This window comes from Oncorhynchus mykiss, chromosome 21 (assembly GCF_057628025.1).
Source record: "Oncorhynchus mykiss isolate SJ-2025 chromosome 21, ASM5762802v1, whole genome shotgun sequence".
NCBI lineage: Eukaryota > Metazoa > Chordata > Actinopteri > Salmoniformes > Salmonidae > Oncorhynchus > Oncorhynchus mykiss.
This window is the reverse complement of record NC_143042.1, coordinates 31,402,309-31,427,641: the sequence shown is the minus strand read 5'-3', so window position 1 is coordinate 31,427,641 and position 25,333 is coordinate 31,402,309. Positions and strand designations below refer to the sequence as shown.

Genomic DNA, 25,333 nt, shown 5'->3' with positions numbered 1-25,333 from the left:
GAGGAAGGCTGTGCTTCTCTGGTCTCAGCTCTGGATTCAAACCCCTCACACCTGAGAGAGCTGGATCTGAGTAACAATGAACTGAAGGATTCAGGAGTGAAGCTGCTCTCTGATGGACTGGAGAATCCCCACTGTAAACTGGAGACTCTGAGGTCAGTATTCCTGTATCACATGTTTCATATTAGGAGACAGTACAGAATGTCACCTTGTATTTAAAGGTATTTTCATACATACAGTGCCTTGCGAAAGTATTCGGCCCCCTTGAACTTTGCGACCTTTTGCCACATTTCAGGCTTCAAACATAAAGATATAAAACTGTATTTTTTTGTGAAGAATCAACAACAAGTGGGACACAATCATGAAGTGGAACGACATTTATTGGATATTTCAAACTTTTTTAACAAATCAAAAACTGAAAGATTGGGCGTGCAAAATTATTCAGCCCCTTTACTTTCAGTGCAGCAAACTCTCTCCAGAAGTTCAGTGAGGATCTCTGAATGATCCAATGTTGACCTAAATGACTAATGATGATAAATACAATCCACCTGTGTGTAATCAAGTCTCCGTATAAATGCACCTGCACTGTGATAGTCTTAGAGGTCCGTTAAAAGCGCAGAGAGCATCACGAAGAACAAGGAACACACCAGGCAGGTCCGAGATACTGTTGTGAAGAAGTTTAAAGCCAGATTTGGATACAAAAAGATTTCCCAAGCTTTAAACATCCCAAGGAGCACTGTGCAAGCGATAATATTGAAATGGAAGGAGTATCAGACCACAGCAAATCTACCAAGACCTGGCCGTCCCTCTAAACTTTCAGCTCATACAAGGAGAAGACTGATCAGAGATGCAGCCAAGAGGCCCATGATCACTCTGGATTAACTGCAGAGATCTACAGCTGAAGTGGGAGACTCTGTCCATAGGACAACAATCAGTCGTATATTGCACAAATCTGGCCTTTATGGAAGAGTGGCAAGAAGAAAGCCATTTCTTAAAGATATCCATAAAAAGTGTTGTTTAAAGTGTGCCACAAGCCACCTGGGAGACACACCAAACATGTGGAAGAAGGTGCTCTGGTCAGATGAAACCAAAATTGAACTTTTTGGCAACAATGCAAAACGTTATGTTTGGCGTAAAAGCAACACAGCTCATCACTCTGAACACACCATCCCCACTGTCAAACATGGTGGTGGCAGCATCATGGTTTGGGCCTGCTTTTCTTCAGCAGGGACAGGGAAGATGGTTAAAATTGATGGGAAGATGGATGGAGCCAAATACAGGACCATTCTGGAAGAAAACCTGATGGAGTCTGCAAAAGACCTGAGACTGGGACGGAGATTTGTCTTCCAACAAGACAATGATCCAAAACATAAAGCAAAATCTACAATGGAATGGTTCAAAAATAAACATATCCAGGTGTTAGAATGGCCAAGTCAAAGTCCAGACCTGAATCCAATCGAGAATCTGTGGAAAGAACTGAAAACTGCTGTTCACAAATGCTCTCCATCCAACCTCACTGAGCTCGAGCTGTTTAGCAAGGAGGAATGGGAAAACATTTCAGTCTCTCGATGTGCAAAACTGATAGAGACATACCCCAAGCGACTTACAGCTGTAATCGCAGCAAAAGGTGGCACTACAAAGTATTACCTTAAGGGGGCTGAATAATTTTGCACGCCCAATTTTTCAGTTTTTGATTTGTTAAAAAAGTTTGAAATATCCAATAAATGTCGTTCCACTTCATGATTGTGTCCCACTTGTTGTTGATTCTTCACACAAAAAATACAGTTTTATATCTTTATGTTTGAAGCCTGAAATGTGGCAAAAGGTCGCAAAGTTCAAGGGGGCCGAATACTTTCGCAAGGCACTGTATGTGAAAGACAGGTGGAGAGCATCCAAGACGCAGGACAGCTGTGATTGAAAATCAGGGTTATTCCACCAAATAATGATTTCTGAACTCTTCCTAAGTTAAAACATTAGTATTGTGTTGTTTAAAAATGAATATGAACTTATTTTCTTTGCATTATTCGAGGTGTGACAACACTGTTATTTTGACCAGTTGTCATTTTCTGCAAATAAATGCTCTAAATTACAATATTTTTATTTGAAATGTAGAAAGGTTGTCAGTAGTTTTTAACAAAATTAAACAAAATGTCCATTTTACCCAAACACATACCTATAAATAGTAAAACCAGAGAATCTGATAATTTTGCAGTGGTCTCTTAAATTTAAAAAAAACTGTTAATTTTACCATTTAGAAATTAAAGCATGTCATGTATGCAGTTCTTTGTTGTTGAATGTATTTGCAGTTTGTTTTGGTTGTGTTTTGGATGTTTTTCCTGATAGAAACTGAATGGTGAATAATGTCCTGTCATTTTGGAGTTACTTCACTTGTATTGTCATAGAAGATGTTTCTGAACACTTCTACATTCATGTGGATGCTACTATGATGATGAATAATCAGGAATGAATCGTGAATGATGATGAATGAGAAAGTTACAGAGGCACAAAGATCAGACACAACATGTTATCTACTCACTTAGACAGCAAAATATAGCCCAAAACACAACCAAAACAAACTGCAAACGCAATTAACGAGTTTGAGTCACAATCTTGATATAGTCATTGTGTTAAAGGAATATCAGACCAAATGCTATACTTTTGACAACTTTAATACACTATGAGATAATTTGTTATTACTTATTATTTCTTGAAATAGGGGGACTAGATAAATAAAGTGCTTTCAATTTGAAAATGGTGAAACAAATATATATGAAAAAATCCTAAAATAAAAGGCGACATTATATACTGTCACCTCACAAGAAACATTTGATCCCAAATCCAAAATTTTGGAGTATAGAGCCACATTTAAAATGTTAGCTTCACTGTCAAAATAGATATGGTGTGGACTGTTACTCAATACAATCTAAATCTGATACCTCACTGTCTAAATAGATATGGTGTGGACTGTATACTCAATACAATCTAAATCTGATACCTCACTGTCTAAATAGATATGATGTGGACTGTATACTCAATACAATCTAAATATGATACCTCACTGTCTAAATAGATATGGTGTGGACTGTATACTCAATACAATCTAAATCTGATACCTCACTGTCTAAATAGATATGGTGTGGACTGTATACTCAATACAATCTAAATCTGATACCTCACTGTCTAAATAGATATGGTGTGGACTGTATACTCAATACAATCTAAATCTGATACCTCACTGTCTGTCTTCTGACTGATACTGCTTTTCAAACTGGTCTGGTTAGTACTCAAATATTTGTAATATGCATTGTTCTCTCTATAAGCAATACTTTGATAATTTGTAATTTCTAATAATAATTTGTCATTTCTAATAATTTCTAGTAATGATACATTAATTTATGAATAGATATGGCAGCTTTCAGGACACTGATATATCTCAATATGTAGAAAAATATACTGCCACTATTTTCACCACCAAAGAATATCAGTGAGATTTTAATATGATATTACTCTTTGTCAGACTGTCTAGTCACAGAGGAAGGCTGTTCTTCTCTGGTCTCAGCTCTGAGGTCAAACCCAACACATTATTCGTGCACAGGTTACAGTGAAAGGTAAGCGTAACATTTTAATACAACCTGTCTGTCATTGTATGTCTTCTGTGTTGGCAGACTCACTGGCTGTAAACTCAGAAAGACATCCTGTAAAGTGTTGGCCTCAGTTCTCAGTTCAAACCCCTCACACCTGAGAGAGCTGGATCTGAGGAACAATGACCTGAAGGATTCAGGAGTGAAGCTGCTCTCTGATGGACTGGGGAATCCCCACTGTAAACTGGAGACTCTGAGGTCAGTATTCCTGTAGTTGGTCAACAAGTGATAACTGTTCACCAGATCCACATGTGTTTACCAGGCATACATAGTCCACACCATATGTGTTTGGACAGTGAAGCTTACAGTTTTACATTTGGTGCTCTTCTCCAGCATTTTGGATTTGAGATAGAATGTTTCATATTAGGAGACCAGGATCTCAGTAATCACTGCCTCGTTGCCAGCGTCCATTATGGGGTCCGCGGTCAAACGATCACCACTAATCTTTGTTAAACGATCCCTAAAACACTTCAGCGAGCAGGCCTTTCTAATCAACCTGACCCGGGTATCCTGGAACGATATTGACCTCATCCCGTCAGTAGAGAAAGCCTGGTTGTGATACAGACGACATTGAGAGATTCTCCCAATCACGGCATAGGGCGGCATCATGGTAAATAAGAATGAGTTCTTAACTGACTTGCCGAGTTAAATAAAGGTAAAATATATATATTTTTAAACAAAAATCTTAAATAAGCATGCCCCTTTCAAAAAATGTAGAACTAAGAAGAGATGTAGCCCTTGGTTCACTCCAGACTTGACTGCCAGCACAAAAATATCCTGTGGCGTACTGCAATAGCATCGAATAGTCCCTGCGATATGCAACTTTTCAGGGAATTCAAGAACCAACAGACACAGTCAGTTAGCATTTCAAACAGAAATTTTCATCCCTGCAGCACTAATTCCAACACACTGTAAAGTCCATGGAGAATAAGAGCACCTCTTCCCAGCTGCCCACTGCACTGAGACTAGGAAACACTGTCACCACCAATAAATCCACGATAATTGAGAATTTCAAGAAGCATTCCTCTACGGCTGGCCATGCTTTCCACCTGGCTACCTCAAACTCAGCCAACAGCTCTGCATCCCCCACAGCAACTGGCCCAAGCCCCCCCCCCCCTTCCCCTGCTTCTCCTTCACCCAAATCCAGACAGCTGATGGTCTGATAGAGCAGCAAAATCTGGATCCCTACAAATCAGCTGGTCTAGACAATCTGGACCTTCTCTTCCTAAAATTATTTGCTGCCATTGTTGCAACCCCTATTACTAGTCTGTTTGACCTCTTTCGTATCGTCTGAGATTCCTAGAGATTGGAAAGAGACCGTGGTCATCCCCCTCTTCAAATGGGGAGACACTCTAGACCCAAACCTATATCTATCCCGCCCTGCCTTTCTAAAGTCTTTGAAAGCCAAGTGAACAAACAGATCACCGACCATTTTGAATCCGCTATGCAGTCTGGTTTCCGAGCTGGGCACAGGTGCACCTCAGATATGCTCAAGGTCACAAATGATATCATAACTGCCATCGATAAAAGACAGTACTGTGCAGCTGTCTTCATCAACCTGGCCAAGACTTTCGACTCTGCCAATCACCATATTCTTATTGGAAGATTCAACAGCCTTGGTTTCTCAAATGACTGCATCGCCTGGTTCACCAACTACTTCTCAGACAGAGTTCAGTTTGTCAAATCGGAGGGCCTGTTGTCCAGACCTCTGGCAGTCTCTATGGGGGTGCCACAGGGTTCAATTCTCGGGCCAATTATTTTCTCTGTATATATCAATGATGTCGCTCTTGCTGCAGTTAATTCTTTGATCCATCTCTACGCAGACGACACCATTCTGTATACATCTGGCCCTTCTTTGGACACTCTGTTAACAAACCTCCAAACGATCTTCAATACCATACAACACTTGTGGCCTCAAACTCCTCTTAAATGCTAGTTCAACGAAATGCATGCTCTTCAACCGATCACTGCCCACACCCGCCCGCCCAACTAGCATCACTACTCTGGACGGTTCTTACTTAGAATATGTGCACAACTATAAATACCTAGGTGTCTGGCTAGACTGTAAACTCTCCTTCCAGACACAATATTAAACATCTTCGATCCAAAATTAAGTCTAGAATCAGCTTCCTATTTCACAACAAAGCCTCCTTCACTCATGCTGCCAAACTTACCCTCGTAAAACGGACTATCCTACCGATCCTTGACTTGGGCGATGTCATTGACCAAATAGCCTCCAACACTCTACTCAGCAAATTGGATACAGTCTTTCACAGTGCCATCCGTTTTGTCACCAAAGCGTCTTATACTACCCACCACTGCGACCTGTATGCTCTCGTTGGCTTGTCCTCGCTACATATTCGTCGCCAAACACACTGGCTCCAGGTCATCTATGTCTTTGCTAGGTAAAGCCATGCCTTATCTCAGCTCACTGGTCACCATAGCAGCACCCACCAGTAGCACGCGCTCCAGCAGGTATATTTCACTGGTCATCCCCAAAGCCAACACCTCCTTTGGTTGCCTTTCCTTCCAGTTCTCTGCTGCCAATGACTGGAATTAATTGCTAAAATCACTGAAGTTGGAGACTATTTGCACATCCTCATCTGCACGTTATCACTCCAGTGTTAATTGCTCATTTGGAATTACTTCGCCACTATGGCCTATTCATTGCCTTACCTCCTTACTTCATTTGCACACTCTGTATACAGATTTTTATATTGTGTTATTGACTGTGTGTTTGTTTATTCAATTTACATTCATACATTCATGTGGATGCTACCATGATTATGAACAATCGTGAATAATGACGAATAAAAAGTTATAGAGGCACAAAGATCAGAATAAATGCTAACCTCTCACCATTACCAATAACAGGGGAGGTTAGCATTTATTCTGATCTTTGTATGTTTTGTTGTAGTCTCTGTTATTGGTAATGGTGAGAGGTTAGCCTGTTTTGTTGTAGTCTCTGTTATTGGTAATGGTGAGAGGTTAGCATGTTTTGTTGTAGCCTCTGTTATTGGTAATGGTGAGAGGTTAGCATGTTTTGTTGTAGCCTCTGTTATTGGTAATGGTGAGAGGTTAACATGTTTTGTTGTAGCCTCTGTTATTGGTAATGGTGAGAGGTTAGCATGTTTTGTTGTAGCCTCTGTTATTGGTAATGGTGAGAGGTTAGTGTGTTTTGTTGTAGTCTCTGTTATTGGTAATGGTGAGAGGTTAGTATGTTTTGTTGTAGCCTCTGTTATTGGTAATGGTGAGAGGTTAGCATGTTTTGTTGTAGCCTCTGTTATTGGTAATGGTGAGAGGTTAGTATGTTTTGTTGTAGCCTCTGTTATTGGTAATGGTGAGAGGTTAGTATGTTTTGTTGTAGCCTCTGTTATTGGTAATGGTGAGAGGTTAGCATGTTTTGTTGTAGCCTCTGTTATTGGTAATGGTGAGAGGTTAGCATGTTCTGTTGTAGCCTCTGTAACTTTGTCACTTAATGATTAATTTATGACTTTTTCTTAATAATGGCATCATCAGGATTAATTTAGCCCCAGCATCAACCCCCAACCCCAGCCTCAGCCCCAGCATCAACCCCCAACCCCAGCCTCAGCCCCAGCATCAACCCCCAACCCCAACCCCAGCCTCAGCATCAACCTCCAACCCCAGACTCAACCCCAGCATCAACCCCCAACCCCAGCCTCAGCCCCAGCATCAACCCCCAACCCCAACCCCAGCCTCAGCATCAACCCCCAACCCCAGACTCAACCCCAGCATCAACCCCCAACCCCAACCCCAGCCTCAGCCCCAGCATCAACCCTGTCGTGGAAATGTCCTCTATTTACCAAATCATGGGAGCAAACCACACACAAGTCAGAGTTAGTTATCAAAGTCCATCTTTAATTATATGAGCTCTATTACAACCCTGGGACTCTCAGATCAATTCAGTGTCTATCAATTAATTATCTGAGAGTCCCTTACACATTGCAACTGAGATCCTTAAATAGCAAAAGACAAACATAGCCAGACAGCATAGACATAATTCATCGTTCAGCTTTGTCTCAAAACTATGCTCTTTTCTCAAACTCAGAACCATAAACAAACAAATCCTCCATATCAACAGCCATATATCAAATCCATCCTTTCTTGACAAGATCACAGAGACACACTGACTGGCACACAGACATTGTGGAGCCAAGAGATACACGCTTGACCTCTCCCCTCTCTCCGGCCCAAGCAACTTAGTCTTGACAGAGAACATATACTGCAACCCCGCCACAGTATTATACAAAAATAACATTCTGATGAGAAGTAACTTACAAACATATGATGAATATAAAGCATCTTACCTATGTTACCAACCAATTCTGATTATTCCCCAACAGCAGGGAAAGCTAAGTGTAACATTTTAATACAACCTGTCTGTTATTGTTTTTCTTATGTGTTGGCAGACTCACTGTCTGTAAACTCACAGACACATCCTGTAAAGTGTTGGCCTCAGTTCTCAGTTCAAACGCCTCACACCTGAGAGAGCTGGATCTGAGTAACAATGACCTGAAGGATTCAGGAGTGAAGCTGCTCTCTGCTGGACTGGGGAATCCCCACTGTAAACTGGAGACTCTGAGTATTGGTATTTATTATGGATCCCCGTTAGCTGGTGTGGACTGTATACTCAATACAATCAGTCAGTCAGTCGGTCAGTCTACTCAAATATTTGTACTATACATATATATAAAATGTTAGATTCACTGTCAAAATAGATATGGTGTGGACTGTATACTCAATACAATCTAAATATGATACCTCACTGTCAAAATAGATATGGTGTGTCCTTTTTTGTTGCACCTGACCACAAGACTGAACAGTTCAGGACAAAACTAGGGCCTGTAGGACCTGCCTTGTTGATAGTGCTGTCTAGAAGGCAGAAACTAGGGCCTGTAGGACATGCCTTGTTGATAGTGTTGTTAAGAAGGTAGAAACTAGGGCCTGTAGGAACTGCCTTGTTGATCGTGCTGTCTAGAAGGTAGAAACTAGAGCCTGTAGGACCTGCCTTGTTGATAGTGTTGTTAAGAAGGTAGAAACTAGGGCCTGTAGGACCTGCCTTGTTGATAGTGTTGTTAAGAAGGTAGAAACTAGGGCCTGTAGGACCTGCCTTGTTGATAGTGTTGTTAAGAAGGTAGAAACTAGGGCCTGTAGGACCTGCCTTGTTGATAGTGTTGTTAAGAAGGTAGAAACTAGGGCCTGTAGGACCTGCCTTGTTGATAGTGTTGTTAAGAAGGTAGAAACTAGGGCCTGTAGGACCTGCCTTGTTGATAGTGTTGTTAAGAAGGTAGAAACTAGGGCCTGTAGGACCTGCCTTGTTGATAGTGTTGTTAAGAAGGTAGAAACTAGGGCCTGAAGGACCTGCCTTGTTGATAGTGTTGTTAAGAAGGTAGAAACTAGGGCCTGTAGGACCTGCCTTGTTGATAGTGCTGTTAAGAAGGTAGAAACTAGGGCCTGTAGGACCTGCCTTGTTGATATTGTTGTTAAGAAAGTAGAAACTAGGGCCTGTAGGACCTGCCTTGTTGATAGTGCTGTTAAGAAGGTAGAAACTAGGGCCTGTAGGACCTGCCTTGTTGATAGTGTTGTTAAGAAGGTAGAAACTAGGGCCTGTAGGACCTGCCTTGTTGATAGTGCTGTTAAGAAGGTAGAAACTAGGGCCTGTAGGACCTGCCTTGTTGATATTGTTGTTAAGAAAGTAGAAACTAGGGCCTGTAGGACCTGCCTTGTTGATAGTGCTGTTAAGAAGGTAGAAACTAGGGCCTGTAGGACCTGCCTTGTTGATAGTGTTGTTAAGAAGGTAGAAACTAGGGCCTGTAGGACCTGCCTTGTTGATAGTGTTGTTAAGAAGGTAGAAACTAGGGCCTGTAGGACCTGCCTTGTTGATAGTGTTGTTAAGAAGGTAGAAACTAGGGCCTGTAGGACCTGCCTTGTTGATAGTGTTGTTAAGAAGGTAGAAACTAGGGCCTGTAGGACCTGCCTTGTTGATAGTGTTGTTAAGAAGGTAGAAACTAGGGCCTGAAGGACCTGCCTTGTTGATAGTGTTGTTAAGAAGGTAGAAACTAGGGCCTGTAGGACCTGCCTTGTTGATAGTGCTGTTAAGAAGGTAGAAACTAGGGCCTGTAGGACCTGCCTTGTTGATATTGTTGTTAAGAAAGTAGAAACTAGGGCCTGTAGGACCTGCCTTGTTGATAGTGCTGTTAAGAAGGTAGAAACTAGGGCCTGTAGGACCTGCCTTGTTGATAGTGTTGTTAAGAAGGTAGAAACTAGGGCCTGTAGGACCTGCCTTGTTGATAGTGTTGTTAAGAAGGTAGAAACTAGAGCCTGTAAGACCTGCCTTGTTAATAGTGTTGTTAAGAAGGTAGAAACTAGAGCCTGTAAGACCTGCCTTGTTAATAGTGTTGTTAAGAAGGTAGAAACTAGAGCCTGTAAGACCTGCCTTGTTAATAGTGCTGTTAAGAAGGTAGAAACTAGAGCCTGTAAGACCTGCCTTGTTAATAGTGCTGTTAAGAAGGTAGAGCAGCGCTTTATTATAGACAGACTTCTCCCCATCTTAGCTATTGTTGTATCAATATGTTTTGACCATGACAGTTTACAAGTGTTACTCCAAGCAGTTTAGTAATCTCAACTTCCTCAATTTCCCTAATTTTGTTAAAAGTTTTAGTTGAGGGTTAGGTTTTAGTGAGTGATTTGTCCCAAATACAATGCTTTCAGATTTAGAAATATTTAGGGCTATCTTATTCCTTGCCACCCACTCTGAAACTAACTGCAGCTCGTTGTTGAGTGTTGCAGTCATTTCAGTCGCTGTAGTTGCTGACGTGTATAGTGTTGAGTCATCCACATACATAGACACTCTGGCCTTACTCAAAGCCAGTGGCATGTTGTTAGTAAAAATTGAAATGAAATAAACTGTTCACCCAATGACTAACTGATCACCAGACACACATAGTCCACACCATATGTGTTTTAAAATGATTTGACTCTTTGCAGGCTGTCAGGCTGTCTAGTCACAGAGGAAGGCTGTGCTTCTCTGGTCTCAGCTCTGAGGTCAAACCCCTCACACCTGAGAGAGCTGGACCTGAGCTACAATCATCCAGGATACTCAGGAGTCAGACTGCTCTCTGCTGGACTGGAGGATCCACACTGCAGACTGGAGAAACTCAAGTATGTAGAGGTTTTATGTCAATGTTCATATCAGACATGTTTGACTTATCAGGCTAGTTAAGACAAACATTCTTACCACCACTTGGAAAAAGTTATATGCTGACTGTGTGTGTGTGTGTGTGTTCAGTGTGTGTGAGTTCAGTGTGTGTGTGTGAGTTCAGTGTGTGTGTGTGAGTTCAGTGTGTGTGTGTGAGTCCAGTGTGTTTGTGTGTGTGTGTCCAGTGTGTGTGTGTGTCCAGTGTGTGTGTGTGTCCAGTGTGTTTGTGTGTGTGAGTCCAGTGTGTTTGTGTGTGTGTGAGTTGAGTGTGTTTGTGTGTGTGTGAGTTCAGTGTTCAGTGAGATCAGTGTCCAATCTGTGTAAATCTCTCAATGACACACACTGGACGCACACACTGGACACACACACTGGACACACAAATACACACTCTGGACACACACACACTGGACACACACACACTGGACACACACACACTAGACACACACACACACACACTGGACTCACGTACACACACTCTGGACACACACACTCTGGACACACGCACACTGGACACACACACTGGACACACACACACTGGACACACACACACTGGACACACACATACACACACTGGACTCACGTACACACACTCTGTACACACACACTCTGGACACACACACACTGGACACACACATACACACACTGGACTCACGTACACACACTCTGGACACACACACTCTGGACACACGCACACTGGACACACACACACTGGACACACACACACTGGACACACACACTGGACAAACACACACTGGACACACACACACACTGGATACACACACTGGACACACACACACTGGATACACACACTGGACACACACACACAGGACACACACACACACACACACACACAGGACTTACAAACACACACACAGACACACACACACACACACACACACACACACACACACACACACACACACACACACACACACACACAGGACTTACAAACACACTCACACACACACACACACACATACACATACAAGCACTGGACACACACACACACTGGACACACACACACAGACACACACAGGACACACATACACACACTGGATACACACACACACACAGGACACACACACACACACACACACACACACACACACACTGGACACACACACACAGACAAACTGGACACACACACACACACAGGACTTACACACACGCTGGACTCACACACACGCTGGACTAACGCACACACACACACTCACACACACACAGACAAACTGGACACACACACAGGACACACACACACAAAGGACTTACACACACGCTGGACTCACACACACACACACACACACACACACACACACACACACAAACATTCGCTTGATACAGTGCCTTGCGAAAGTATTCGGCCCCCTTGAACTTTGCGACCTTTTGCCACATTTCAAGCTTCAAACATAAAGATATAAAACTGTATTTTTTTGTGAAGAATCAACAACAAGTGGGACACAATCATGAAGTGGAACGACATTTATTGGATATTTCAAACTTTTTTAACAAATCAAAAACTGAAGAATTGGGCGTGCAAAATTATTCAGACCCCTTAAGTTAATACTTTGTAGCGCCACCTTTTGCTGCGATTCCAGCTGTATGTCGCTTGGGGTATGTCTCTATCAGTTTTGCACATCGAGAGACTGAAATTTTTTCTCATTCCTCCTTGCAAAACAGCTCGAGCTCAGTGAGGTTGGATGGAGAGCATTTGTGAACAGCAGTTTTCAGTTCTTTCCACAGATTCTCGATTGGATTCAGGTCTGGACTTTGACTTGGCCATTCTAACACCTGGATATGTTTATTTTTGAACCATTCCATTGTAGATTTTGCTTTATGTTTTGGATCATTGTCTTGTTGGAAGACAAATCTCCGTCCCAGTCTCAGGTCTTTTGCAGACTCCATCAGGTTTTCTTCCAGAATGGTCCTGTATTTGGCTCCATCCATCTTCCCATCAATTTTAACCATCTTCCCTGTCCCTGCTGAAGAAAAGCAGGCCCAAACCATGATGCTGCCACCACCATGTTTGACAGTGGGGATGGTGTGTTCAGCTGTGTTGCTTTTACGCCAAACATAACGTTTTGCATTGTTGCCAAAAAGTTCAATTTTGGTTTCATCTGACCAGAGCACCTTCTTCCACATGTTTGGTGTGTCTCCCAGGTGGCTTGTGGCACACTTTAAACAACACTTTTTATGGATATCTTTAAGAAATGGCTTTCTTCTTGCCACTCTTCCATAAAGGCCAGATTTGTGCAATATACGACTGATTGTTGTCCTATGGACAGAGTCTCCCACTTCAGCTGTAGATCTCTGCAGTTAATCCAGAGTGATCATGGGCCTCTTGGCTGCATCTCTGATCAGTCTTCTCCTTGTATGAGCTGAAAGTTTAGAGGGACGGCCAGGTCTTGGTAGATTTGCTGTGGTCTGATACTCCTTCCATTTCAATATTATCGCTTGCACAGTGCTCCTTGGGATGTTTAAAGCTTGGGAAATCTTTTTGTATCCAAATCTGGCTTTAAACTTCTTCACAACAGTATCTCGGACCTGCCTGGTGTGTTCCTTGTTCTTCGTGATGCTCTCTGCGCTTTTAACGGACCTCTAAGACTATCACAGTGCAGGTGCATTTATACGGAGACTTGATTACACACAGGTGGATTGTATTTATCATCATTAGTCATTTAGGTCAACATTGGATCATTCAGAGATCCTCACTGAACTTCTGGAGAGAGTTTGCTGCACTGAAAGTAAAGGGGCTGAATAATTTTGCACGCCCAATCTTTCAGTTTTTGATTTGTTAAAAAAGTTTGAAATATCCAATAAATGTCGTTCCACTTCATGATTGTGTCCCACTTGTTGTTGATTCTTCACAAAAAAATACAGTTTTATATCTTTATGTTTGAAGCCTGAAATGTGGCAAAAGGTCGCAAAGTTCAAGGGGGCCGAATACTTTCGCAAGGCACTGTATATGCTATATACGTGTGTGTGTGTGTTTCCAGTGTGTGTCCAGTGTATGTGTCCAGTGTGTGTCCAGTGTGTGTGTGTGTGTCCAGTGTGTCCAGTGTGTGTGTGTCCAATGTTTCCAGTGTGTGTGTGTGTGTCCAGTGTGTCCAGTGTGTGTGTGTCCAATGTTTCCAGTGTGTGTGTGTCCAGTGTGTGTGTGTCCAGTGTGTGTGTGTGTCCAGTGTGTGTGTGTCCGTGTGTGTGTGTGTGTGTGTGTGTGAGTCCAGCGTGTGTGTAAGTCCTTTGTGTGTGTGTGTGTGTGTGTGTGTGTGTGTGTATGTGTGTGTGTGTGTGTGTGTGAGTTCAGGTGTATCCCTCAATGACTGTCTGTTCTTCTGCTTACCGCTACAGTGTGGAACATGGTGGAGAGGCCAGAATGAAACCCCGGCTTAGAAAATGTGAGTTTTGACTGCTGTGAAGAATATGACTAAGAATAAGTCTTAATTCAAGTTATCATTACTGACTTGGTCATATTACAGTTTTATTCGATTGCTAAACGACAGTGGGCACAACTGGAGTCACATGTGCAAAACTCTAACTACAATCTGTACTACCAACAGTCACCTGAGCTAAACAGTTCACATTACCTGCAAAACTCATTCCAAGCAACACAACTCTTAACACATGGCTCAAAACACGCTCAGTGCAGCCAAACACTATGCACAACCCTCACTGAGATAACACACACTGTCACTCAGAACACACTGAGAGTAAAAACACTAGCATCAAACATAAATACAGAAAATACAAACTTTTCATCTTTACAGTTTGAACAATTTCAGTGACTTCATACAAAGTAATATTTTCTTCAAAGAAAAGAGTGACATTCTTTCACATGATTTATTAAAATTTTTAGAACAATTCTTTAAGGTAAATGAAAATTAGCAGTTTGCTTCAATAGTCTGTAGTAATTTACGGAATTACAGTTATGAGAAAAAAAAGGTAGAAACTAAAAGTACATACTGTAATTCGAACAAATAATTGAGGGGCTAATCCTGCCTCTCTCTAGCATCAGGCCACAGGTTTTCTTCAACATCACATCTAATGTTTTCTCTTGCCATGCACCTGGGGAAGAACCTTCTGGAGTGCCTTATCCATCCCTGGCAGTCCAAAAGAGACATTTGGTCATGTGGGTGGTGACCAAACACTTTCCACCTCCAGGCAGAGAAAAACTCCTCTATTGGGTTGAGGAAGGGTGAATATGCAGGCAGGTACAAAACCATAAATCTGTGATGTGCTGCAAACCAATCTGTGACAGCTGCAGAGTGGTGAAAAGCAACATTATCGCAAACTATGACAAAAACTTGGGGGTTTCTTACTGGCTCCCCCTGTTCTGCTGGCACTAGCTGAGCATAGAGCTGTTCTAGGAAAGCTATAAGCCTTTCTGTGTTGTATGGGCCAATGAGTGGTGTGTTGAGAAGCAAAACATCATTGGCCATTGCAGCACACATGGTGATATTTCCCCCCCTTTGGCCTGGAACCTCCACAGTGGCCCTTTGACCTATAACATTCCTTCGTCTGCGCCGTGTTTTGGCAAGGTTAAATCCAGCTTCATCGATAAATACAAATGAATGTGGTCTTTCCAGTGCTTCCACCTCCAGGACTCTCTGAAAAACAGTAAGTGCACAGTTTTACTGTAGAAATGCTAGTGTTTTTTTTTACTGTAAATATTTTGTATAGCTGTGTACGTAACCTCAGACGTCTTATCTGGACATATTGGTATCTTTGCTTCACTGTTTCTCTCGAACGGTACAGTGTATAACTGTTTCATTGTAACTTGGTGTTTCTTTAGGACTCGAGCAATAGTTGTTGTGCTGACAGAATTAAAATTTTCAAATATATCATTATCAGCCACTCTATCTTGAATCTCCCGCAGTTTTATTGCATTGTTGACAACAACCATGTCAACAATAGCATTTTCCTGCGCATCTGAAAATATTTTTCCTCTTCCCCCTGTTGGGGGCAGCCTTTGGGTCCTGTTGTAAAAATATATTTTACAGTCAAACTTACTGTAATATATATCTGTGTAAATATTCTATAATTGCAATACAAAATAGATTCCTGTAATGTTTTCATTTACTGTAAGGATGTAACTCTCACCTGTTTGCATGATGGAAAATTCGCATTACAGATGCCACTGTGAATCTTTGCAGATTGGGTTGCACCCTCAACCCTGCCTCTCTCAATGAGAGACCATGGTTCACGACATGGTCTATAAGTGTAGCCCTTATTTCATCTGAAATAACAGCTCTTTGTGTTCTTTGTCTTCCTACACGCATCCGCCCTCTCCCAGCCATTCTTCTCCCTCCACGAACCCATCTTCCTTGTTCCATTTCCAAAATGAGTCTTTCTGAGCTCTACCTATATATACTGTAATATGTGTGTGTGTTCACTAACAAGTCTAAAACAAGACACCTGCTTAGCCTTTCAGCTGAAATTGCAATCAGCAGTGTTTGAAAGGCACAAGGCTGAAATCTATTCAGTTTTGAATGTGTGGTTCACAGTTTTGACAGCAGTGTGTTAGCATTTGAACAAAGTGCTGTAAATCCACAGTGTTGTGCAGGTTGTGGTTAAAGTCATGGGTGTGTGTGTAGAGTTTTGAAAACTGTGTTCAAGCAATGAAAAACGAACTAGAGTTTGGTCCACATGAACTGCTGCTGTGCAGACTGTAGTTAGAGTTTTGCACATGTGACTCCAGTTGTGTCCACTGTTGTTTAGCAATCGAAAAAAACTGTAAATATCAGCTGTAGTTCTACAGTGTGTGTGTGTGTGTGTGTGTGTGTGTGTGTGTGTGTATGTGTGTGTGTGTGTGTGTGTGTGTGTGTAATTAATAGGAATAAGTGTGTTTTATATTACCATACAGTATAACATATGATCATTCAACAAGTCTCAAGTTACCTTAACTTCTCCTTTAGATACCTAGAAACATCTACATTAAATTAATTAGTGAAAAGTGAGTTAACATTCTAATGTGAGTCTGTCGTGGAAAATCGTTTCAAATATAACGCGATCAAGAACTTTGTGAAAATCAATAGGCTTTTAATAAAAATGTATCGCAAGCCGGAGTGGTCCGCGGAACACACACTTTTCAGAGTTTTCTGGCTCTGATTTTATACACATGCAAATACATAAGCCCATCCTATATGCAAATGAAGTTACATCCCAATTCGTGCATCCTGCTTGTTCAGCCCAATAACGCCCATATCTGCTTTCCGTTAGATTATAATGATGACAAGACCCTTGTTTTGTCCCTTCACTCAGCTTAATGCGTTCCTTTGTATGTGTGTTATCTGGGGTCAGCAGACTGTGTCTCCTCTGATTTTAGCGGGCTCAGCTATACTAAAAATAATATACATTCCTCTATGCTATAGGCTTTGATCCTGTAATTAGCTCCATCTGTTCCTTTGTATGTGTGCCTTTATTTCGGATCAATAGACTGTGTGTCTCCTCTAGTTTTAGCCAGCTGTCCTGGCGCCCACCCTCTCTCCATGTGGTTGTCTAATATCAGCATACTATGTGTCTCCATTTTTAGTGTTTCCAGCTGTCCTGGTGCCCATGTGTTGCCCTCTCCCATTGCCCCACTCCAGCTTCCTGTCCTATACAACAGACAATGCATTTTACCAGAATGGCAAATGCACTCTATAAATGTATCTCTCTCTTGCGCCACAGTATATCGTTCCTCCATATATGTACATCATTCTCCCAAAAATGATGATGATTTCTAATATTGTGTCTGGTTTCATCCATCAGATGTCTGTGATCTCACACTGGAAGTAAACACAGTAAACAGACACCTCTCTCTGTCTGAGGAGAACAGAAAGGTGACATGGAGGAGAGAGGAGCAGCTGTATCCTGATCACCCAGAGAGATTTGAGGTCTGTAGACAGGTGCTGTGTAGAGAGGGTCTGACTGGACACTGTTACTGGGAGGTAGAGTGGAGTGGAGGAGAGGTTGATATAGGAGTGACATATAAAGGAATCAGCAGGAGAGGAAGGGGTCTTGATTGTTGTCTTGGATACAATGACAAGTCCTGGAGTCTGTTCTGCTCTGACAACAGTTACTCTGCCAGGCACAATAATAATCCCACTACCATTGATGTCCCCCCCTCCAGCCCCCACAGAGTAGGAGTGTATCTGGACTGGCCAGCCGGCACTCTGTCCTTCTATAGAGCCTCCTTTGACACACTGACCCACCTGATCACATTCACCTCCACATTCAATGAGCCCCTCTATCCTGGGTTTGGGGTTTGGTGGGATGGCGACTCAGTGTCTCTCTGTCAGTGATACACACACACACACACACACACACACACACACTGGACACACACACACACACTGGATTCACACACATACACACACTGGACTCACACACACACTGGACTCACACACACACACACACACACACACACACACTGGACAAAGACACACACACTGGACAAACACACACACTGGGCAAAGACACACACACACACACACACACTGGACAAACACACACACACCTGCTGGACACACACTGGACACACACACTCACATTGGACACACACTGGACAAACAAACACACACTGGACTCAGACTCACACACACACACTGGACACACACACTCCTCAGTGTCCCTCTGTCAGTGATACACACACGCACACTGGACACACACACACACACACACACACACTGGATTCACACACACACTGGACAAAGACACACACACTGGACAAACACACACACACACTGGACAAACACACACACACACTGGACAAATACACACACACTGGACAATCACACACACACACACTGGACACACACACACACACACACACACACACACACACACTGGACAAACAAACACACACTGGACTCAGACTCACACAAGGCTGTTAATTGTGAAAACAGTTTATTATTTGAATTAAACAAATTGTACAATTTGTACAACAGAGTGTTGTAATGCAGGGTTACTATAGCAACATAGTGTTGTGATGCAGGGTCACTATAGCAACAGAGTGTTGTAATGCAGGGTCACTATAGTAACAGAGTGTTGTAATGCAGGGTCACTATAGCAACAGAGTTATCTCTCGCTCTCTCTGCTCTCTGCTCTCTCTGTTCTCTGCTCTCTCTCTGCTCTCTCACTATGCTCTCTCACTCTCTCTTTGCTTTCTCAGCCTGCTCTCTGCTCTCTCTGTTCTCTGCTCTCTCTGTTATCTGCTCTCTCTGCTCTGCCCTCTCTCCTCTCTCTCTACTCTCTGCTCTCTCTACTCTCTGCTCTCTCTCTCTTCCACTCTGCTCTCTCTCTGCGCTCTCTGTTCTCTGCTCTCTCTCTTTTCTCTGCTCTCTCTCTTTCTGCTCTTGTTCTCTGCTCTCTCTGCCCTCTCTGCTCTTTCTCTCTTCTCTCTGTTCTCTGCTCTTGCTTCTCTCTCTCTCTGTTCTCTGCTCTCTCTGCTCTCTCTCTCTCCCTCTCCCTCTGCTCCCTCTTTCTGCTCTCTCTGCTCTCTCTTTCTGCTCTCGTTATCTGCTCTCTCTGCCCTCTCTCTGCTCTCTCTTCTCTCTGTTCTCTCTTCCTCTATTCTCTCTGCTCTGCTGATCTCTCTTTTCTCTCTCTCTCTGTTCTCTCCTCTCTCTCTGCTATCTCTCTACTCTCTGCTCTCTACTCTCTGCTCTCTGCTCTGCTGCTCTCTCTTTTCTCTGGCTCTCTGTTCTCTCCTCTCTCTCTCCCACACTCTCTGCTCTCTTTCTATCTCTCTCTTTTTATATCTGAACGGGGTGCAGTTTGGACAATCACCACTTGATGGCAGTGTTAAACCAGAAATGATGAAAACAACATCACTGCATCGAGAGAGAGAGAGAGACAGAGAGAGAGAGAGAGACAGAGAGAGAGAGCGAGAGAGAGATAGTTTAATATACTGATATACAGTGCATTCAGAGAGACAGAGAGAGAGAGACAGAGAGAGAGAGAGAGAGAGACAGAGAGAGAGAGAGTCTAATATACTGATATACAGTGCATTCAGAGAGAGAGACAGAGAGAGAGAGAGAGAGAGAGAGAGAGTCTAATATACTGATATACAGTGCATTCAGAGAGACAGAGAGAGAGAGAGACAGAGAGAGAGAGACACTGAGAGAGACAGAGAGACACGGAGAAGGACAGAGAGAGAGAGAGAGAGAGAGAGAGAGAGAGAGAGAGAGACAGAGAGAGAGACAGAGAGAGAGACAGAGAGAGAGACAGAGAGAGAGACAGAGAGAGAGAGACAGAGAGACAGAGAGAGACAGAGAGAGACAGAGAGAGAGAGAGACAGAGAGACAGAGAGACAGAGAGAGACAGAGAGAGACAGAGAGAGAGAGACAGAGAGAGAGAGACAGAGAGAGAGAGAGAGTCTAATATACTGATATACAGTAACATTCAGAAAGTATTCAAACCAGAGAGAGAGAGTCTAATATACTGATATACAGTAACATTCAGAAAGTATTCAGACCAGAGAGAGAGAGTCTAATATACTGATATACAGTAACATTCAGAAAGTATTCAGACCAGAGAGAGAGAGTCTAATATACTGATATACAGTAACATTCAGAAAGTATTCAGACCCCTTGACTTTTTACACATTTTGTCAGGTTACAGCCTTATTCTAAAATGGATTAAATGTGTTTTTCCCCTCATCAATCTACACACAATAACCCAGAATTACACAGCAAAAACGGTTCACTTTATGTGTGAACATTTTTATAAAAAAAAAACGTAGATATCACAGAGGGAGAGTAGAGAGTCAGAACAGAGGGAAAAGAGAGAGAGGGAGGGTAGAGAGTCAGAACAGAGGGAAAGAGAGAGAGAGGGAGGGTGAGAGTCAGAACATAGGGAAAGAGAGAGAGAGGGAGGGGTGAGAGTCAGAACATAGGGAAAGAGAGAGAGAGGGAGGGGAGAGAGTCAGAAGAGAGGGAGGGGTGAGAGTCAGAACATAGGGAAAGAGAGAGAGAGGGTGAGGGTAGAGAGTCAGAACAGAGGGGAAGAGAGAGAGGGAGGGTAGAGAGTCAGAACAGAGGGAAAGAGAGAGAGAGGGAGGGTAGAGAGTCAGAACAGAGGGAGAGAGAAGGAGGGAGGGAGGGTAGAGAGTCAGAACAGAGGGAGAGTAGAGAGTCAGAACAGAGGGAGAGAGATGGTGAGGGTAGAGAGTCAGAACAGAGGGGAAGAGAGAGAGGGAGGGTAGAGAGTCAGAACAGAGGGAAAGAGAGAGAGAGGGAGGGTAGAGAGTCAGAAGAGAGGGAGGGGTGAGAGTCAGAACAGAGGGAAAGAGAGAGAGAGGGAGGGTAGAGAGTCAGAACAGAGGGGAAGAGAGAGAGAGGGAGGGTAGAGATTCAGAACAGAGGGAGAGAGAGAGGGAGGGTAGAGAGTCAGAACAGAGGGGAAGAGAGAGAGGGAGGGTAGAGAGTCAGAACAGAGGGAGAAAGAGAGGGAGGGTAGAGAGTCAGAACAGAGGGGAAGAGAGGGGGAGGGTAGAGAGTCAGAACAGAGGGAAAGAGAGAGAGAGGGAGGGTAGAGACTCAGAACAGAGGGAGAGAGAAAGAGGGAGGGAGGGTAGAGAGTCAGAACAGAGGGGAAGAGAGAGAGGGAGGGTAGAGAGTCAGAACAGATGGAGAGAGAGGGTGAGGGTAGAGAGTCAGAACAGAGGGGAAGAGAGAGGGAGGGTATAGAGTCAGAACAGAGGGAAAGAGAGATAGAGGGAGGGTAGAGAGTCAGAACAGAGGGAGAGAGAAAGATGGAGGGGTGAGAGTCAGAACACAGGGAAAGAGAGAGAGGGAGAGGTGAGAGTCAGAACATAGGGAAAGAGAGAGAGAGGGAGGGGGGAGAGTCAGAAGAGAGGGAGAGAGAAAGAGGGAGGGAGGGTAGAGAGTCAGAACAGAGGGAGAGAGAGGGTGAGGGTAGAGAGTCAGAACAGAGGGGAAGAGAGAGAGGGAGAGTAGAGAGTCAGAACAGATGGAAAGAGAGAGAGGGAGGGTAGAGAGTCAGAACAGAGGGGGAGAGAAAGTGAGGGAGGGTAGAGAGTCAGAAGAGAGGGAGGGGTGAGAGTCAGAACAGAGGGAAAGAGAGAGAGAGGGAGGGTAGAGAGTCAGAACAGAGGGGAAGAGAGAGAGAGGGAGGGTAGAGATTCAGAACAGAGGGAGAGAGAGAGGGAGGGTAGAGAGTCAGAACAGAACAGAGTCAGAACAGAGGGAGAGAGAGAGGGAGGGTAGAGAGTCAGAACAGAGGGGAAGAGAGAGAGGGAGGGCAGAGAGTCAGAACAGAGGGAGAGAGAGGGTGAGGGTAGAGAGTCAGAACAGAGGGAAAGAGAGAGAGAGGGAGGGTAGAGAGTCATAACAGAGGGAGAGAGAAAGAGGGAGGGAGGGTAGAGAGTCAGAACAGAGGGAGGGTAGAGAGTCAGAACAGAGGGAGAGAGAGGGTGAGGGTAGAGAGTCAGAACAGAGGGGAAGAGAGAGAGGGAGGGTAGAGAGTCAGAACAGAGGGAAAGAGAGAGAGAGGGAGGGTAGAGAGTCAGAACAGAGGGAGAGAGAAAGAGGGAGGGAGGGTAGAGAGTCAGAACAGAGGGAGAGTAGAGAGTCAGAACAGAGGGAGAGAGAGGGTGAGGGTAGATAGTCAGAACAGAGGGGAAGAGAGAGAGGGAGGGTAGAGAGTCAGAACAGAGGGAAAGAGAGAGAGACGGAGGGTAGAGTGTCAGAACATAGGGAGGGGTGAGAGTCAGAACAGAGGGAAAGAGAGAGAGAGGGAGGGTAGAGAGTCAGAACAGAGGGGGAGAGAGAGAGGGAGGGTAGAGAGTCAGAACAGGGGGAAGAGAGAGAGAGAGGGAGGGAGGGCAGAGAGTCAGAACCGAGGGAGAGAGAGAGGGAGGGTAGAGAGTCAGAACAGAGGGAAAGAGAGAGAGGGAGGGTAGAGAGTCAGAACAGAGGAAAAGAGAGAGAGATGGAGGGAGGGGAGAGAGTCAGAACAGAGGGAAGAGAGAGAGAGGGATGGTAGAGAGTCAGAACATAGGGAAAGAGAGAGAGAGGGAGGGGAGAGAGTCAGAACAGAGGGAAAGAGAGAGAGAGGGAGGGAGGGGAGAGAGTCAGAACAGAGGGAAGAGCGAGAGAGGGAGTGAAGAGACTCAGAACAGATGGAAAGAGAGAGAGGGAGGGTAGAGAGTCAGAACAGATGGAAGAGCGAGAGAGGGAGGGTGAGAGTCAGAACATAGGGAAAGAGAGAGAGAGGGAGGGGTGAGAGTCAGAACATAGGGAAAGAGAGAGAGAGGGAGGGGAGAGAGTCAGAAGAGAGGGAGGGGTGAGAGTCAGAACATAGGGAAAGAGAGAGAGAGGGTGAGGGTAGAGAGTCAGAACAGAGGGGAAGAGAGAGAGGGAGGGTAGAGAGTCAGAACAGAGGGAAAGAGAGAGAGAGGGAGGGTAGAGAGTCAGAACAGAGGGAAAGAGAGAGAGAGGGAGGGTGAGAGTCAGAACAGAGGGAAAGATAGAGAGAGGGAGGGGTGAGAGTCAGAACATAGGGAAAGAGAGAGAGGGAGGGGAGAGAGTCAGAAGAGAGGGAGGGGTGAGAGTCAGAACAGAGGGAGAGAGAAAGAGGGAGGGGTGAGAGTCAGAACACAGGGAAAGAGAGAGAGGGAGGGGTGAGAGTCAGAACATAGGGAAAGAGAGAGAGAGGGAGGGGGGAGAGTCAGAAGAGAGGGAGGGGTGAGAGTCAGAACATAGGGAAAGAGAGAGAGAGTGAGGGTAGAGAATCAGAACAGAGGGAGAGAGAGGGTGAGGGTAGAGAGTCAGAACAGAGGGGAAGAGAGAGAGGGAGATTAGAGAGTCAGAACAGATGGAAAGAGAGAGAGGGAGGGTAGAGAGTCAGAACAGAGGGAGAGAGAAAGAGGGAGGGAGGGTAGAGAGTCAGAACAGAGGGAGAGTAGAGAGTCAGAACAGAGGGAGAGAGAGGGTTAGGGTAGAGAGTCAGAACAGAGGGGAAGAGAGAGAGGGAGGGTAGAGAGTTAGAACAGAGGGAAAGAGAGAGAGGGAGGGTAGAGAGTCAGAACAGAGGGAGGGGTGAGAGTCAGAACAGAGGGAAAGAGAGAGAGAGGGAGGGTAGAGAGTCAGAACAGAGGGGAAGAGAGAGAGAGGGAGGGTAGAGAGTCAGAACAGAGGGAGAGAGAGAGGGAGGGTAGAGAGTCAGAACAGAGGGGAAGAGAGAGAGGAAGGGCAGAGAGTCAGAACAGAGGGAGAGAGAGGGTGAGGGTAGAGAGTCAGAACAGAGGGAAAGAGAGAGAGAGAGGGAGGGTAGAGAGTCATAACAGAGGGAGAGAGAAAGAGGGAGGGAGGGTAGAGAGTCAGAACAGAGGGAGGGTAGAGAGTCAGAACAGAGGGAGAGAGAGGGTGAGGGTAGAGAGTCAGAACAGAGAGGAAGAGAGAGAGGGAGGGTAGAGAGTCAGAACAGAGGGAGAGAGAGGGTGAGGGTAGATAGTCAGAACAGAGGGGAAGAGAGAGAGGGAGGGTAGAGAGTCAGAACAGAGGGAAAGAGAGAGAGACGGAGGGTAGAGAGTCAGAACAGAGGGAGGGGTGAGAGTCAGAACAGAGGGAAAGAGAGAGAGAGGGAGGGTAGAGAGTCAGAACAGAGGGAAGAGAGAGAGGGAGGGTAGAGAGTCAGAACAGAGGGAGAGAGAGAGAGGGAGGGTAGAGAGTCAGAACAGGGGGAAGAGAGAGAGAGAGGGAGGGAGGGCAGAGAGTCAGAACAGAGGGAGAGAGAGAGGGAGGGTAGAGAGTCAGAACAGAGGGAAAGAGAGAGAGGGAGGGTAGAGAGTCAGAACAGAGGAAAAGAGAGAGAGATGGAGGGAGGGGAGAGAGTCAGAACAGAGGGAAGAGAGAGAGAGGGATGGTAGAGAGTCAGAACAGAGGGAAAGAGAGAGAGAGGGAGGGGAGAGAGTCAGAACAGAGGGAAAGAGAGAGAGAGGGAGGGAGGGGAGAGAGTCAGAACAGAGGGAAGAGCGAGAGAGGGAGTGAAGAGATTCAGAACAGATGGAAAGAGAGAGAGGGAGGGTAGAGAGTCAGAACAGATGGAAGAGCGAGAGAGGGAGGGTGAGAGTCAGAACATAGGGAAAGAGAGAGAGAGGGAGGGGTGAGAGTCAGAACATAGGGAAAGAGAGAGAGAGGGAGGGGAGAGAGTCAGAAGAGAGGGAGGGGTGAGAGTCAGAACATAGGGAAAGAGAGAGAGAGGGTGAGGGTAGAGAGTCAGAACAGAGGGGAAGAGAGAGAGGGAGGGTAGAGAGTCAGAACAGAGGGAAAGAGAGAGAGAGGGAGGGTAGAGAGTCAGAACAGAGGGAAAGAGAGAGAGAGGGAGGGTGAGAGTCAGAACATAGGGAAAGAGAGAGAGAGGGAGGGGTGAGAGTCAGAACATAGGGAAAGAGAGAGAGAGGGAGGGGAGAGAGTCAGAAGAGAGGGAGGGGTGAGAGTCAGAACAGAGGGAGAGAGAAAGAGGGAGGGGTGAG

The 25,333-nt window shown here is 44.6% G+C and overlaps 1 protein-coding gene and 1 pseudogene across 3 annotated transcripts in view; both read left to right on the top strand.

Annotated features, from left to right (window-relative positions):
* The window catches only part of LOC118936531 (NLR family CARD domain-containing protein 3), a 28,738-nt gene extending 10,574 nt beyond the window's left edge, over positions 1-18,164 (top strand). Inside the window, exons 4-8 of one of the 2 annotated variants that reach the window (XM_090214416.1) lie at positions 3,663-3,836; positions 8,069-8,247; positions 10,655-10,820; positions 14,206-14,252; positions 17,605-18,164. In XM_090214416.1, coding sequence (XP_090070542.1) covers positions 3,663-3,836; positions 8,069-8,247; positions 10,655-10,820; positions 14,206-14,252; positions 17,605-18,137 — 1,099 coding nt within the window. In that variant the 3' untranslated portion in view covers positions 18,138-18,164. Of the gene's footprint in view, positions 1-3,662; positions 3,837-8,068; positions 8,248-10,646; positions 10,821-14,205; positions 14,253-17,604 lie in introns of both variants that reach the window. The other variant, XM_090214417.1, reaches the window with a different exon arrangement.
* LOC149973044 (NLR family CARD domain-containing protein 3-like) overlaps positions 1-25,333 on the top strand; it is a 572,339-nt pseudogene that overhangs the window by 396,281 nt on the left and 150,725 nt on the right. The gene's annotated exons all lie outside the window — the stretch shown is intronic.